The following is a 17,195-nucleotide window of genomic DNA, read 5'->3' on the forward strand; positions in this document are numbered from 1 at the left end:
CTGGGGGTGGGTGCTATCATTTTCCCTCTACAGGTCAGGAAGCTCACCACAGATTTCAGCTGATCACAGAATTCAGCCTGCACGACCTACTCAGGAGGAAAGAGCCCAAGCAGGCTGTTGGCTAAGTAGAACCTATCTGAGTAGCGCAGGGGGCACAACCACTGTGGGGCCTGGGGAAGGCTGCCCGCAAGACACAGTCAGCCCTCTGTATCCACTCCACGTCCACCCGTGGCTGTGGAGTCCGTGGATGTGGACGGCCTCCTGTTCTTCATCATTGTGTACAAGGACTTGGGGGCTTCCCTGGTGGCTCAGAGGTAAAGAATCTGCCTGCCAATGTGGGAGACGCGGGTTCGATCCCTGAGTCGGGAAGATCACCTGGAGAGGGAAATGGCAACCCACTCCAGTATTCTTGCCTGGGAGATCCCATGGACAGGGGAGCCTGGTGCGCTACAGTTGATGGGGTCACAAGAGTCAGACATGACTGAACGACTAAACGACCACAACAACAATAAGGACTTGAGCATCCTCGGACTGGGGTATCCTTGGGGGATCCTGGAACCAAGGCGCCGTGAATGTCAAGGGGCAATTATAATGACAGCATTTCAGTCGGGTCCTTTGGCCAGAGAAAACTACAGATGGAGGGGGGCAGTTAACAGTGGGGAAGAAGACACTTTGGGGGACCTTCTGTCAGTCTCCAGTCCTCCCTAGAGACCCCCCTGTGTCCCAGCCTTGGGCAGGGGTGGAGCTGCTGGGGTCCTCTCAATGATAAGAAGGCCAGCCTGTCAGCTTCTCACCAAGGCGTTTTCTCTCTCAAAGGGACACAATGAACTCAAGAGATGGGTGTCCTGGGATTTCTTTCCAGCCCCACCAGGAAATTCCACCTAATCAGCTGCTTCATTTCCCTCCCATTAAATCAATGGAATTTCCCTTCATTAAGCTTTTCCCACACAGAGGTTGCAGGCTTTGAAGGAGGAAAGCAGAAGCCACTAACTCCGGGTGTTCGGGGCTGATGGCCATGACCGAGCACATCCTGCGCGCCCCTGCCCCCCACCAGAATCCCCGTCACTTGATTCTGCAGGGTCCGCCCTTGCAGCGCCCCAGGAGGCTGGGAGGGTGCAGACAGCGGCAGAGCACCAGGGAGCCACGACAGCCCGGGCTTCATGGGGCCTGGTACAGTTTGTACCCTTTACTTTATATTCCCTTTCTAAAGCGGTCCCCAAGTATAAAATCTTCATCATTTCCCCTGGTATGGGCTGGCTGGCTTGTGCGGCCCCACCCTCAAGTTCACATGTTGACCTCCTAATCCCCGGTGCCCTCGGAATGTGACTGTACTTGGAGAAGGGGACTTCAAAGAAGTGATTAAAGTAAGATGCGGTCATCAGCGTGGGCCCCAGTCCAATGTGGCTGGTGTCCTGGCCAGAAGAGCTAGGCAACACCTCCGTCAGCTTCGCAATACCCCCAGAGGTGGGGACTGTAGTTCTCCCCACGTTCCAGGCCAGAAAGCCGAGGCTCAAGAAACCAGGAGACTGGCTCCAGGTCACAAAGTTGGGAAGAAGCAGAGCCTAGGTCTGCTGCACTCCAGACTCGGCTCTTAGTTGGGTAACAAAATGCAGCTATATTCTGACGCAGCTAGAGCACTGCTTTGTGACTATAACTTGGTCCCTTTGTCTTTTGGGGGGAGGGGCATGGGGGAGGCATGCACATATACATACAGAAAAAGGACCAGAGGGATACACACCAAAGATCCCTAACTCCCCCAGGCGAGAGGTAATGGGTGATGGTTTTCCTTGGGGCTTATCTGACACCTCTAAATTGTCTACAAAAACATGTGCTGGGTATAGAAACAAGCTCTCCTTTTGAAAAAAGAAAGGAAGAGAGAAAAGGACAGGCTTGTCCTGGGTGCTCTACTGAGAACATGTACCAAGTCTGCCCAGCCTTTATCTTAAAGGACAATCATCGTAGCCCTTCTCCAACGGCCCCCACAGGCCCTGGGTGTTGAGTGTCTGAGAAAGCAGCCCTACCTTTCAGACTGGACTCCATTCCTGAGCGAGCCCACATAGGTCTTCTTTTTATCCACGGGCATCACGTCCACATAGCCCCCACTCTCGTTCCGGATGACCCCCGCGTGCACGGCGGTCTTACAGATGCTGGAAGTCTGAAAGTGCAGAAGGGAAGGGCTGTGATTAGTGTCAAGGTCAGGCCCTCAGTCACACCCTGATGGGGTCAACCGTGACTTGGCTTGCTGGTTGGTAGGATGTTGACCCCACCAAGCCCTAGGAAGTAACCATCACTACCTCGATTCCTCAGCGGTCTCTCTGGGGAGACCTGGTCTCATCCCTCATTCATTTGTTCATTTTTTGACAAATATTTTCTGAACACCTACTATGTGCCAGGCACTGTACTAGATGCAAGAGGATTCGGGGGGAACAAAATAAAGGTTCTACCTTCACAGAGTCAAGAGAGACAGACAAACAAATACACAAATGAGGAACTCATGTCATGAAGAAAACAAAACCTGATCATGAGATAAGATTAAGGGGCTCTTTTAGAACAGTTAATACGGGAAGACTCCCACAGACATGGCAACGTCTCTGGGAGGAGTGTCCCAGGCAGAGGGAGAGCCTGTGCAAAGGCCCTGGGGTGCAGTGAACTTGTCAGATCCAAAGAATAGAAAGAGGGGCCAGGGCGGCTGGAACACAGTGAGTCAGGCAGAAAGCCGCAGGAGAGGTGGGAGGAGGTGAGCAGGGGCCAGTCACTCGGGGCCGTGAGGGCCGTGGGGGCATCTGGGTTCACTCCAGGTGCCACATGAGCCACTGTGTTTCAAGCAAGGGCAGGAGATGCTGTTTTCTAAAGTCTTCGAGTCATCCAATCCCTGGGTAAGACAATCATCGGGTTCAACTTCCATTAGGGTCTTAACTTATCCAGTAGAAAAACACTCCTCAGACTGGGTTGTCTGAGAGTAATTAATCAATGTTTCTCAAAGCTGGGGAGACTCATTCAGGGCTGGGGAGGCTGGTGCTTGTAAAAGACGCAGGCTCCTGGACCTCACCCTGATGTACCTGTGGACTCGGAACCACCCCCTCAGGTGAGGGCCAGGTGATGCTGAGGCCAACTCAAGGTAACACCTTCCTGCCTCTTCTGCAGTCCTTCATCTGGCCTGTGCTGCGAGCCTCCACCCTCACTGCAGCTGCGGCATCTTTACCTGGTGATGCCCCCCCATCCCCTCCTCCCTCCCCCACAGATTCAGCTGCTCTGGGGTGAAGCCTGAGGCTGAGTGTTTGTCAGGTGCAGCCAGGGCTGCAGACATAAGAGGAGCTAACCCATCTATGGAGTGAACAGCCTCCGTCACGGAGAGAAGAGCTAGTGTCGACTGAGCTTATTGAATACCAGCCCTGGGCTGCTTTTTGCTTATCATCTCATTTCATCTTCCAGTGAGATGGGTGACTACATTATTCCCACTTTATAGGCCAGAAACACAGGCTCAGTGAGACTGGACAACATTGCCAAGGCCCTGAAGACACTTCTTGGTTTAGTAGCGATTTCAAACAAGATCGGGTTAAAGGTCAAGGCTGTGACTCTGTGGTCAGCAGAATAACAGAACTGCCCACCAAAGACGCCCACCCCCGTCCCTGGAACATGTGGGCACGTGACATGGCACAGCACAAGGCCTCTGAAGATGTGACGAAGGTAGGAACCTCAAGACGAGAGGGTCCTGAATTACCCCAGTGGGTCCAGCAGAATTCCAAGGGTCCTTGCAAGAGGGAGACTAGAAGAAGGTCAGAGGCAGAGAGAAAGACCCAACAGCCCTGCAGACTGCCAGCTCCTGCCACATCCCTTCCAAATCCAGGCCATTCCAGACAAGCTGCTGGTTTTGCAGAAGGAAAAAATACTCACAGTAGAAGGCCCCGCCCTGCCCGCTCCCTGGGAAGTTAATGTTGCTATTAAAAGCTGGAGAGTCTCAGAGCCGACAGGCACCATCCCACTAAAGATGGGAGAACTGGATTTCTTGCTTCTCACCACTGACTGATGTGAGGAGCTGAAGGCCAGTTTTTCTAATCCCACGTGAACATATCTTGTCTTCAGTTCATACATTAAACAGATGAGGGCCGGATTCCTTAGCCCAAAGCAGGCTCCGGGGCATCTGCGAGGCCCTGAGGCTGCAGGCAGAACTCTGTGGGCTTAGAAGGTTGGCAAGAACTTTTGAGGTTTTAGCACTGAGCCTGGGAAACTCAGCATCCCAGACAAACTGGGATGGTTGGTCAACTTTATCAATACAAAGAAGCATTCTCCACCCCCACCTCCTCGGAGGAAGGATCCACAACTTTCCAGTTCTCTTTGTGTCCCTAGAAGATTAACAAGCAATAAGTCTGCCCCATCTCAGAGAGAGGCAGGAGACTGTGAAGGAAACCATCATTGTGGAATCCTCCTACGTTTGCTGTTTGAGGGCCTGAGCGGGGGCTCACTGTCTGCCTGGTGGGTGGGGCTGGGGGGTTCTTCCATCTCCCTCTCGTATTGCTCACGCTCTGTGAGTGACCAGACCCAGGGCCTGCCCAGGAGGCACATCCTCTGACCACAGCTGCCAAGAGGCCGGGTGCTCCGGTGTTGGGGCCTCTGTGATGGCCCTCTGCCCCGGCCCCCGAGGGTGTCTGGGCACCAGTGGTACAGAAGTTCCCATGATAACAGCAGGCCGCAGGCATGGGACCCTCACACCCAGGGCCTCCTCCTCCTCACTGCATGGGCCGGTGACCACCGCAGACGCCTTCCACTGCTGATGGCGGACAAACACTCTCCTCCCGCTTCCTCCTCCCACACGTCTCGTCTCACCTCTGCTTCCCCAAAGGTACAAGGTATCTGCTTTCTCTCCTCAAGACCTGAGGCAACGCCGACTTTGTTGTTGTTCAGTCGCTCAGTTGTGTCTGACTCTGCGACCCCACAGACTGCAGCACACTAGGCTTCCCTGTCCTTCACCATCTCCCGGAGCTTGCTCAAACTCATGTTCATTGAGTCAGGGATGCCATCCAACCATCTCATCCTCTGTCGTCTGCTTCTCCTCCTGCCCTCAATGTTTCCCAGCAAATTAAGGTGTTTTCCAATGAGTTGACTCTTCTCATTAGGTGGCCAAAATATTGGAGCTTCAGCTTCATCATCAGTCCTTCCAATGAATATTCAGGGTTGATTTCCTTTAGGATGGACTGGGTTGATCTCCTTCCTGTCCAAGGGACTCTCAAGAGTCTTCTCCAACACCACATATTGGCAACACCGGTATCTGGATACTTATTCACAAGCACTATCAACAGAGATCTGGTCTCAGCATCCCCCCCCTCCCCCACCACTGGTTGGCTGTGTGGCCTTGAATGACCTATTTTAACCCTCAGAGGCTCTATCTTCTCAACATAAAGCAGGGATCATCCTAGGTAATCTTTCTGAGCAGTTATCACTACAGGCCAAGTTCTGAGTGTTTCAAGTGATTGATAGAGTAACTCCCAGTAACCTACACAGTATTATCATCTTCATCATTATTATTATGGTCATCATCATCACCACCACTATTATTCCCTCTTAACAGGGGTTTAAAGACTTGGCCCAAGTCACTGGGCTGGCAAACAGCAGAGCCAGGACTGCTGCTCAGAGCTGGCAAGCTGCACACTACCTCACAGGGGTCAATAAGACCCCGAGAGGGGCTAGCGAGGCAATTATGTAAAGGTCAAAGGCTAAATGCAGGCCTGCACACAGTAAGTGCTCAACAGATGTCAGTTAACAAAACAAACACCACCATAATCATTGCTCTCACCATCACCATTATTGAAAATTCCCACAGGACTGTCATCTCCAACCCAGGGGTCCTTGAAGTGCCGTCTCAGACCAGCAGCATCAGCACCACCGGGGAACTTGCTAGAAATGCAGATTCCCTGGCTCTGCCCCAGACCCCCTGAGTCTGAAGCGCGGTGGGGGCGGGGCCCGGAACTCTGTCTGAACACGCCCTCTGGGGATCCTGGTGCGGGCTCAAGGGTGAGAACCCAAGGAGCCACAGAGGGAGGGACAGACAGGGAAACTGAGGCTCAGAGCAGGGCAGGGCCTGTCCACCGTTCCAGGGCTGTCAAGTGTCACAGCTGGGGCTGGCGCTTTTCGCATCTTCTGACCCAGACGTGGTTCACGGGCTACACCCTGGTGCTCCTCCTGCCTGCAGCTCACCACAAAGTGCGGGGTCTGCCAAGTAACGCACGCTGGGGGAGGCACTATTGGGCCCTTCGAAGGCCTGGAGACAACACTCCCAAAATAAATCTCTTAGCTAAACAGACATTTTCCAGGGGCATCATCATTTCCCAGAATACAGAGTGACCTAGAAACCGAGGCCAGAAAAGAGCCTCTGAAACGGAGGTAGTTTTCTCTTTCTTTTTCCCTTCCTTCCTTCCTTTTCTTTTTTTTTAAATTTTCTCAAGAGATGTTTAGGCATTAACAACTGCAGTATTTTTATCTACTTATTCTTTTAACAAACATTAATCGAACAATTATTATATACCAAGCCCTGTCATGGGCACCAGGACAGTGTTGTCAAAAGCTCAAAATCCTAGTGAGTAACTTAGTTAGAGACTGAATACAGGTTTTCACAAACAGGCCTGTTCACACCTGTGCATTCAGAAGTGCAGCAACATTCATGCAGGCAGAACAGACCCAGAGGCAAGACACGCCCTCATCTGCATCTCGCCTTCCCCACTGCCAGCGGCATCATCTGTGGCAGGTTATTCTAAGCCTCCCTGTCTGTCTTTGTAAGATGGGAGTAACAATACCTAGTGATGATGTTTTTAAGAACCTAAAACAAAGTAAAATGTAGCCTCATATTATTACTAAAATTTCATCAAGTTCTCCTTGCATTTCTAAACTTTTTTTTTCCTTTTGCTTTATATGTTTAGCTGCTACACTGTTTGGAGCATATGGACTTGATTTTCACATCTACATACATTGTACCTTTTGTGCCATTGCATAATGAATTGTCTCGTCCCATTCGGTATGTTTAAATTCCACTTTATCAGATAGCAATATTGCCACTCCTGCTTTATCTATTTGTCTTTTTGTACTGTACTAGAATCATCTTCCTTGTCCTTTGATATTTAAAGCACTTGAAAATCAAAGACTCTGTCTTTCAGTTGCAGGTTTTGGCTTAAATATTTGGTATAACAATTGATTCACATTGTTTTATTCCTTCATTAAACTTTTAGAGCTCCGTTTTGGCTAAGCACCTTTTAAGGAGAAAAAATAAAAAGGCTCATTTAAAGAGGAGAGGAAAAAAAGATGAGGGGTGGGGGAAGGCCAGTCATGAAGGTTGCTTTGACTTCACAGAACTCAGCGAGCTCACATTACAGGAGTCCAGAATAAATGAAGGCGGATGGAGGCAAAGGCGGGCGTGGTGATAGTGGATGCAGGAGAACCATAGAAATGAAGATGAGGAAAAGCTGGGTAAAAACATTAGCTGGGATTGAGTGAAGCTGATCTACTCATGGACTTTCAGATCTAGAGGATCCCCTGAATTAGAAAACCCCAGCCCTGGCTCATTCTACAGAGAGGTGAATGGCTTGGTCAGGAAGACCACACAGCCTGTTGGGCAGAGCTGTGACCGTATTCACATCTCCTGGGTCACCATGTCCCTAAACCCTGGACCACAGGAGGAAGAGACCTTGTTCTGTAGGAGCCATATCTGCAAACTCTTCTCTGTAGGATGGATAAACGACAAGGGCCTACTGTGGAGCACAGAGAACCGTATTCACCATCCTGTGACAAACCAGAATGGAAAAGAGTATGAAAGAGAACATGTATGTATAACTGAGTCACTTTTCTGTACAGTAGAAATGAACACAACTCTGTAAATCAACTATACTTCAATAAAATTTAAAAAACAACCAAGCTAAACTTTCCTTGCTAAAGTTAGGATGGAAAAACGGAATATAATAAGAGTGGTTATTAACAAGTAGTACATTGGCAGTAGTTTGTATTTTCTTCTATGCACTTTTAGTTCAGTGTATGTACACAGCCAAAAAAGAAATGCAATGAGTGGAGAAGACCAACAGCTATACAAGCATCAGGAGAGCCAGAAAGGTTATTAAGTATCTGGGGGAAGGCAGTATGTGATGCATGGCAGCCTTCACATGAGAAGAGCTTGTCAGTGAGGGAGCAGGATTCAGTTCACCAAACTCTGAAGATGTCTGGGCAAGAGGAGGTACACCCATGTCTGTGTTCATTAGCACACATTGGTGGAAGCACAAATACTTCTGAAAATGTAGAAACTAGAGCACTGGTAGCAGAAATGAATGGTATAAATTTATCTAGAGGCACAGGAATGAGATTTTAAGTTTCTGACGTCCAGACCCTGGAACGTGGTTTCTGTGGGGCAGTCACCAATAAGTCCAGAATACTCACATCGGCATAGATGTTGCTTCCAAACACAGGAGCCCAATAGGATGGCTCGTCTTTGCAGTGCGCTGGACAGCGAACTCTGGAAAACAAGAAGCGTTTAGGGAATGGTTATCATCAGCAGAAAACAAAACTTCTTGAGAAAAGCAGCTGGCCCTCTTTATTTGCTCATCAAGATTTAATACTTAGATGAAAGGCAATTATTACCACAGCCTAGTCTTTAAGAAAAAATACATATATACCTCTTTCACCCTAGCAGTGATAAAAGATATTTTTCCTTTTCTTAAAAGTACATGTAGAGAGCTGGAGAGGGGCCGGGCGGAGCGGCCATGGAGGGTCAGCGCTGGCTGCCGCTGGAGGCCAATCCCGAGGTCACCAACCAGTTTCTCAAACAATTAGGTCTGCATCCTAATTGGCAGTTTGTTGATGTGTATGGAATGGATCCTGAGCTCCTTAGCATGGTACCAAGGCCAGTGTGTGCAGTGTTACTTCTCTTCCCGATTACAGAAAAGTATGAAGTATTCAGAACAGAAGAAGAGGAAAAAATAAAATCTCGGGGACAAGATGTTACATCGTCAGTATATTTCATGAAGCAAACAATCAGCAATGCCTGTGGGACAATTGGACTAATCCATGCTATTGCCAACAATAAAGACAAGATGCACTTTGAATCTGGATCAACCTTGAAAAAATTCCTGGAGGAGTCTGCATCAATGAGCCCTGAAGAGCGAGCCAGATACCTGGAGAACTATGACGCCATTCGAGTTACTCATGAGACCAGTGCCCATGAAGGTCAGACTGAGGCACCAAATATAGATGAAAAAGTAGATCTTCATTTTATTGCATTAGTTCATGTAGATGGGCATCTCTATGAATTAGATGGACGGAAACCATTTCCAATTAACCATGGGGAAACTAGTGATGAAACTTTATTAGAGGATGCCATAGAAGTTTGCAAGAAGTTTATGGAACGTGACCCTGATGAACTGAGATTCAATGCCATTGCTCTTTCTGCAGCATAGCCCGTCCAGAATGGAAACACCAAATACTGTATTATTTGCAACAAAATTAAATTTCCTCTGCCAGACACTAACTCACAAATTTTGATATTTTCATTAACTTGACTGATTAAACTTTGTGTGAACTAAAAAAAAAAAAGTACATGTAGAATTTTATTGACACATACACACTACTATATATAAAATAGACCTACTGTAAGATCCTACTCTATATTACCGTATAGCACAAGGAACTATACTCAATATTCTGTAATGACTATAAAGAAAAAGAACCTACAAGAGTGGATATAGATGGAAAGATTGAGGGCAGGAGGAGAAGGGGGTGACAGAGGATGAGGTGGGTGGATGGCATCACCGACTCAATGGACATGGGTTTGAGCAAACTCCAGAAGACGGTGAAGAACAGGGAAGCTTGGCATGCTGCAGTCCATGGAGTCACGGAGAATCGAACAGAACTGAACAACAACAGATGCATATATAACTGATTCACTTTGTTGTACACCTGAAACTAACACGACGTTGTAAATCAACTATACTGCAATAAAATTTTTTTTAAAGAAAAAGCTCTTCATATTAAAAGACATGCAGAAACAACGAGGTGAAATGAAACAAAAATCTCACAGAGGTGAGTATGGAATTGGAAGGGGTTGTACCTCCCATTCTTGGGTGTTGGCTGGTTCACACTGTGGGTACTTTATAGAGATTATAATCAATAGATTTTTTTTTTAAGGCCACTTCCCTGTTGTGGAGGAGGAAAGGGTGGGGGCGCTCACCTCTGTGAATCACAGAATATTCCAGGGAGGGAACACTGATAACCTGGGGCAGGAAGGGTTTGCTCACTGCTGTGTCAGTCACCACATCCCTGCCACAGGGGATGAGGAGAGTGCCTCAAACTGGAGCCTCTCAAACCAAGAAAGTACAAGCTTGACTTAAGAAAAGGTCTTTTGTCTTCATCTGGAACAGGCACACGTGGGCTGGAGCCCAGGGACCAAGAAACCAAAAAGGCAGCCGGAAGCCCTCTGGCCCAGAGACAGGCAGGATGCTGAAGGGGAAGAGAGCCAGGCAGAGCGACCAGGAAGTGGAAAGGGTCCTTTGGGGCGAAGGAGCAGGATGGGCAGAGAGAACAAGGATGTGTCTGAGATTTAAACAGAAAAAAAAAGAGAATTGGGGTAAGAATGTTCTTTCCTGCTTCTAGAATGAGAGGTCAGAAACATTTTGGATACTTGTAGCATGTCAAGTTTTTCTTTTTGTTTGTACTTTCTTAAATTACTTCCTTCTGCTTCTCTTTAACATGTGGGATGTTTTCCCTTGAACACTCAAGGCGGGTCAGCGTGGTGGTGGAGGTGGCAGTGGGCAGTGAGAAAGCCCCAAGGGGAACGTGAGTAGCCAAGGGGAGGAGTCCGGGGCCCAGTCCAGTCCCCTCTCCCTCATCAGCACCCTCCCGGGGTTCCTCCTGCTCATCCTTGTGGGTCTCCGTCTGTTAGGTTTTGGGGGGCCACTGCTCCCAGCATGCAAGATCTTGGTTCTCCAACAAGGGATCAAACCTGTGCTCCTTGCCATGGAAGCAGGAGTCCTAACCACTGGACCGCCAGCAAAGCCCCTCACCTGTTGGTTGTAAGGTCAGTCTTTCCCTTGGAGAACCCACAGGCATCCAGGCCCCGGAGAAGGGCTCAGGGGATACTACATCCCACAACTTCTGAGACGGTCTAATAGGTACTTCAGAGGCACCTCTTCTTTAGTTATGACACACCATCTTCCAAAAACCAGCCAAGTAAGGCTTAGGCAGATGCGTGTAAAACTCACTCCTCAGACAAACTGCAGTACATCCACAGAGTGGAACACCACTCGGCAACGTGAAAGAAGAAACGAATCACCCACTGGCTCTAGGACAGATGAACTGCAAAGCATTGTGCGGAGTGAAAGAAGCCAGACACACAAGTCTCTGCTGTGACGGCTCCATGTACGTGAGAGTCCAGAAAAGGCACGAGTACAGGGACAGGAGCGGATCAGGGGCCAGCAGGGATACAGGAGAGACCGGAGGGAGGGGAACGGACCACAAGGGAACCTGCTGGGTGATGAAAACGTCCTCTATCAGGACTGTGGTATACACTGGTCAAAACACACCCAACTATATACTTATTACTGGTGGATTTCACTGTGTATAAGTTTTACCTCCAAAAAGCTGGATTTTAACAAGCTGGTTCTAAAGTGATCCACAGAAAACATCACAGATCAAATACAAGAATCAAAGAGCAGATTCCACGGGGACCAGTGTCACCCAGCTTCCAGAGTTCTCAGCTGATCTAAGGGTTCAAGAATGACAGGCCCTGAGGTCTGTCTTGGGGCCTGGGAAGAGCTTGGTGGCAAATGAAGTCAAACACTCTCTTCTGCTTCCCTGGTGGCTCAGACGGTAACGAATCCGCCTGCAAAGCGGGAGACCTGGATTTGATCCCTGGGTTGGGAAGAATCTCCTGGAGGAGGACACGGCAACCCACTCCAGTACTCTTGCCTAGAGAATCCCATGGACACAAGAGCCTGGCGGGCTACAGTCAATGGGCTCACAAAGAGTCAGATAGGGCTGAGCAACTAAGCAGACACTCTCTCCTGCTAGTGGAGGCAACAGTGAGCGGGGCAAAATCATCTTCTCAGTTAAGTTCCTCACGGCAGGCCCCAGGTTCTTGGCTACACAAGGGGCTCACGGAGAAGCTTCTAAAGATGCGATACCCTCCTGGGCCACCCTTGGAGATGGGGATTCGTCCTTTTAATGCCCCTGTAGCAAGTCCAGTGTGCAGCCAGGGCTGAGAATAAGCGGTCTCAGGAAGTTGGGTGGGTCCTTGACTCAGACCACAAAGCAAATGACTTCCTGTGTGGACACATGCCAGGGCCACGTCTAGAACTCAGCCATGCGTGGCTGCATGCGGTGACCACCCCACCCACCCCACAAACCAGCCTGGCCCTTTTTCTCTCAGCCCCCATGTTTACAAGTCCAGATGCCAGGGAGCCTTACCTTGGGCAGTGTGTCCCCGGCTTCTCATATGGGCAGAGCTGGGCCACAGTGGTGTAGCAGTCCAGGTCTTGCACTGTGAACGGGAACAACGGGTCAGAGGTGGGCCTGAGCCTCAGGCTTCCGGACTATGAAAGGGGCTGCTGGACAATGGGCCCTGGGGGCTACTTGGGCCCCTGAACTCAGGTAAGAGCTGGGATGAGAACCCAGCCGGTATCAGGTACCAGGCCCCAGTGCTCCCGACTCCTCCCCCAGTCCACTCAAAGGATGAGACAAACCCCACAGCCCAAATGTCTACAGGTCAAAGGTCATCACCCTTACCAGTTTCTCTGTGGGGCCAGCATTGTGCTTTTCCACTTTGAAGTCTTTACCTCTACCTTATCATGCTGGATCCTCATGGAAGGTATTGTTCTAATTATGTAGATGGGGAAACTGAGGTCCAAAAGAGCTAAAAGACCCCCTGAGGCTGCACAGGACAAGCTGAAGGTCTGGTTTTTGACTTCCAGCCTCAGCTCATTGCTCAAGTCCTTCCCGAGGGGTGGGTGACTCCTTCAAGGTCAAATGCTGTGTCTAAGGAAGCACTTCTAATACTGAATACCTGCGGTCTCTAACAGCCTATCCTCGTTTAGTCCAGGCCTCAGCAAACTGTTTCTTAAAGAGTCAGAGTAAATATCTCCAGCTCCCTATGGTCGTGTTATAACCACTCTACTCTGCTGTTGTAGCAGAAACCAGCCATCAGTTCAGGTCAGTTCAGTTCAGTTGCTCAGTCATGTCCGACTCTTTGTGACCCCATGAACTGCAGTTCGCCAGGCCTCCCTGTCCATCACCAACTCCCTTAGTTTACTCAAACTCATGTCCATTGAGTCGGTGATGTCATCCTCTGTTGTCCCCTTCTCCTCCCACCTTCAGTCTTTCCCAGCATCAGGGTCTTTCCAATGAGTCAGTTCTTCGCAAAATGTGACCAAAGTATTGGAGTTTAAGCTTCAGCATCAGTCCTTCCAATGAACATTCAGGACTGATTTCCTTTAGGATGGACTGGTTGGATCTCCTTGTAGTCCAAGGGACTACAAGGCTCAAGAGTCTTCTCCAACACCACAGGTCAAAAGCATCAATTCTTCGGTGCTCAGCTTTGTTTATAGTCCAGCTCTCACATTTATACACGACTACTGGAAAAACCATAGCTTTGACTAGATGTACCTTTGTTGGCAAAGTAATGTCTCTGCTATTTAATATGCTGTCTAGGTTGGACATAACTTTTCTTCCAAGGAGTAAGCATCTTTTAATTTCATGGCTGCAGTCACCATCTGCAGTGATTTTGGAGCCCCCCAAAATAAAGTCTGACACTGTTTCCATTGTTTCCCCATCTATTTGCCATGAAGTGATGGGACCAGATGCCATGATCTTAGTTTCCTGAATGTTGAACTTTAAGCCAACTTTTTCACTCTCCTCTTTCACTTTCATCAAGAGGCTCTTTAGTTCTTCTTCACTTTCTGCCATAAGGGTGGTGTCATCTGCATATCTGAGGTTATTGATATTTCTCCCAGCAATTTTGATTCCAGCTTGTGCTTTATCCAGTACAGCATTTCTCATGATGTACTCTGCATATAAGTTAAATAAGCAGGGTGACAATATACAGCCTTGACGTACTCCTTTTCCTATTTGGAACCAGTCTGTTGTTCCATGTCCAGTTCTAACTGTTGCTTCCTGACCTGCATACAGATTTCTCAAGAGGCAGGTCAGGTGATCTGGTATTCCCATCTCTTTCAGAATTTTCCACAGTTTGTGGTGATCCACACAGTCAACGGCTTTGGCATAGTCAATAAAGCAGAAATAGATGTTTTTCTGGAACTCTCTTGCTTTTTCGATAATCCAACAGATGTTGGCAATTTGATCTCTGGTTCCTCTGCCTTTTCTATAACCAGCTTGAACATCTGGAAGTTCACGGTTCACATACTGTTGAAAAACCATTCTTAGGCAACACAGAAATGAATGGGCACAGCTCCGTGCCAATAGAATTTTATTTACAAAACAGATGGCAGGCAGGATTTGGCCTTGAAGGTTGTAGTTTGCCCACCTCTAGCACAGCCTATCATTTAGATGGGCAGGGGTCTATGCAGAGGTCCAACAAGGGTCTGTTACACAATGGGATGCTGGGGAGACCATTAAAATTAGGTTCAGAAGTCCACTTAAAGGTATAGAAGTATATTCTTGGTATATTATTATTTGAAAAGAAAATCAGGCTACCAATTTCAATTTTTAAAAACATATCAATGTACATATTACCAATGTATATACTCAATGCAGAGGGAAAATAAACTCTATAGAAATCCACCAAAATGTTCAGAGTAGTTATCTCTGAGTGGTCGAATTTAGGTCTTCTTTTTTCTTTTTTCCCTACTGATTCTCCATATTTTTAAATTATCTGGAATAAATAGGTATTAATTTTGTAATACGGTAAAATGCTGCTACATGTTTCTATAAAGATATCTAACCAGGTAGTCAGGTATCCAGGAGGAGAAGGGGATGAGAGAGCATGAAATGATTGGATGGCATCACCAACTCAGTGGATATGCATTTGAGTAAACTCCAGGAGATGGTGGAGGCCAGGGAGGCCTAGCATGCTGCAGTCCATGGGGTCACAAAGAGTCGGACACGACTAAGCGAATGTCTGGTATCCAGGGCAAGTGACAAGCATGGCTTTCCCAAAGGAAGAACGGCTGGGTGGGAAGTTTCCCGGGGTGAAGAGGCAATGTTTGTAGTGTGCCTATGCCCCCCTGCCTGCCTGAGACCCTCCAGCCAAGTGCCCGGTCTGGGCAACTACAAACCCAACCCCGATTCTGATTACAGCCTGCTCTCCCACGGTCATATGCCGCCCTGCCAAAGAACAAGCCACAGGTCATGTACCTAGCCGGACGAGGTACGGCAAACATAGGCCATGTCCTTCCCCAGGTTTCACCCCCTCCTCTGTGGCAGACATGACTAACCTCTCCAGCTTCGTTTTCTGCTGAGCACAGAACTGGACCTCAGAATCCTTCTAAACACAATGTTCCAGGTAGCCGCTACCACTCGGTAGCAACCAACACTGCCTACACAGCCTGTTGGCTACTCTAGACCCAGGCAATAGTCTTTCTGTGACGGTCAGCGGGGAACTTGGGCACGTGTTTCAGCCTTAGCCATCCAGGGCCAATGCCAAGTTCAGATGTGTTTAGAAACTAGCTAAAGAATCCTCAGGAACCTCTTCAATACTGTGGCAATGCTGAGAAAAGCAGTATCAACAGGTATGATAACCATTAAATCAGTAAGTAAGGGGAACAAAATTCCAGGGTAAAAGAGAAGACGGTCCACCTTACCTTTTACTTTTGACACCGTGAATGAGCTGGAAGCCTTGTATTTGCTATAAAAGGAAACATTAGGTGAATGCAAAACAGAGCTGCTTCTAAACATGCACCCCTGTTCATTTCAGCCTCGATGTCATATCTTCCTACTTGCTTCCCATCACCCCGAAAGCCCTTAGGATGCTCCCGAGCAAGGTCTAGACTGAGAACATTCTAGAACAGGGCTCATTAACCTTCTTTGTGCCAAGGATCCCTCTAGAGGCCTGGTAAAGCCTTTGGACGCCTCCTCAGAACAATGCTTTTTAAATGCATATGATACATTTATAAGATTAAAAGGAAGTCATGTATTATTAATATCATTATCAAAGTATGAAAACAAATTTGTGTTAGCCTAATGGCTGTGCATCTTCATTAATGCATTAAAACCAGAATCAAGAGGCAGGTTCTCTAACTTCTGTCATTGAGGGACCATGATGGGCAGAGAATGTTTCAAGATGTCTCCAGCAAGTGGACTTCGAGCAGTGCTAGCTAGATGTGGGGCTAAATATCCATAAAGGAAGACAATACTACATTTCAATTAGAGGTCAGTGAAACTAAAGCTTTCATCTGCCTTGCGTTCACAGACTCCCTGAATTCTGAGACGCAAAGAGCCTCACTCTAGATGCAAAGCTGGCCACTGGCAGGGACCAGAAGGGGCTTCAGGACAGGCATCCTGGGCAATACAGGCCCGAACCCTCAGCCAAGCCCACAATTCCACCGGGGCTGAGGTTGAGCTCCATCAAGGCTGGTGTAGAGGTCACCCAACCTATCTCTCTGAATATTTTCTTGGTTTTCATTTAAACTTCCTTGCTCTTTTTTGTTTTGTTTTGTTTACATAACCCCCAAATCCCTAGCTAAGACAGAACAAGGAATATTGCAACACTGCCTGAAGATGAAGAACCAGGCCTTTCCAAGCAGAATGACTCACATAGTTTCTGAAATGTTCTGAGTGGCCTCACAGTTTAGAACGGACACAGACATACCACCTTGTAACAACCACAGAAGCGTCTGCTGAGCTCCTTCCTGCCGCAGACCCTGGGGTGGGCGCTGACAGGGGTCCCTGACACGCCGCCCTGTGGTGGGTGTCAGCCAGGTGTCAGCCTCAGGTCCTACCATGGCCCCCATTCAAATATCAGGGCACTGCCAGCCAGAAGGGACGAAGAAGCCAGCCCAGGTCACAGACAGAGCAGGCAGAGCTGGGTCTGTTTGACCCCAGGGCCTGCAGTGGGTTCCACCTGCTCCTGGTCACATGATGCCTCGATGCCATGGACAGACCAAGACACGGCCTCCTGCTGGTCTTCATGCCCCCTCCATCCCCCAGAGTCAGGATGGCAAGGATGGTCTGCCTTGTGATTCATCCACATACCTTACGTGAAAAGCATCTTGCAAACA

General features: G+C 48.4%; 2 protein-coding genes across 3 annotated transcripts in view; one reads left to right on the forward strand and one right to left on the reverse strand.

The window, feature by feature from the left end:
• Nucleotides 1-17,195, reverse strand: part of CRISPLD2 (cysteine rich secretory protein LCCL domain containing 2) — a 66,537-nt gene that overhangs the window by 12,089 nt on the left and 37,253 nt on the right. For both annotated transcript variants that reach the window (XM_043438027.1, XM_043438028.1), the window contains 4 exons: nt 15,780-15,823; nt 12,433-12,505; nt 8,413-8,488; nt 2,022-2,155 (listed from right to left, as the gene is read on the reverse strand). In XM_043438027.1, coding sequence (XP_043293962.1) covers nt 2,022-2,155; nt 8,413-8,488; nt 12,433-12,505; nt 15,780-15,823 — 327 coding nt within the window. The remainder of the gene's footprint in view (nt 1-2,021; nt 2,156-8,412; nt 8,489-12,432; nt 12,506-15,779; nt 15,824-17,195) is intronic.
• On the forward strand, nt 8,706-9,555 carry LOC122421740 (ubiquitin carboxyl-terminal hydrolase isozyme L3). Its single transcript, XM_043438029.1, has one exon. The coding sequence runs from the start codon at nt 8,736-8,738 to the stop codon at nt 9,426-9,428; it is 693 nt and encodes a 230-aa protein (XP_043293964.1). The 5' UTR covers nt 8,706-8,735; the 3' UTR covers nt 9,429-9,555.

This window comes from Cervus canadensis, chromosome 18 (genome assembly GCF_019320065.1).
Source record: "Cervus canadensis isolate Bull #8, Minnesota chromosome 18, ASM1932006v1, whole genome shotgun sequence".
NCBI lineage: Eukaryota > Metazoa > Chordata > Mammalia > Artiodactyla > Cervidae > Cervus > Cervus canadensis.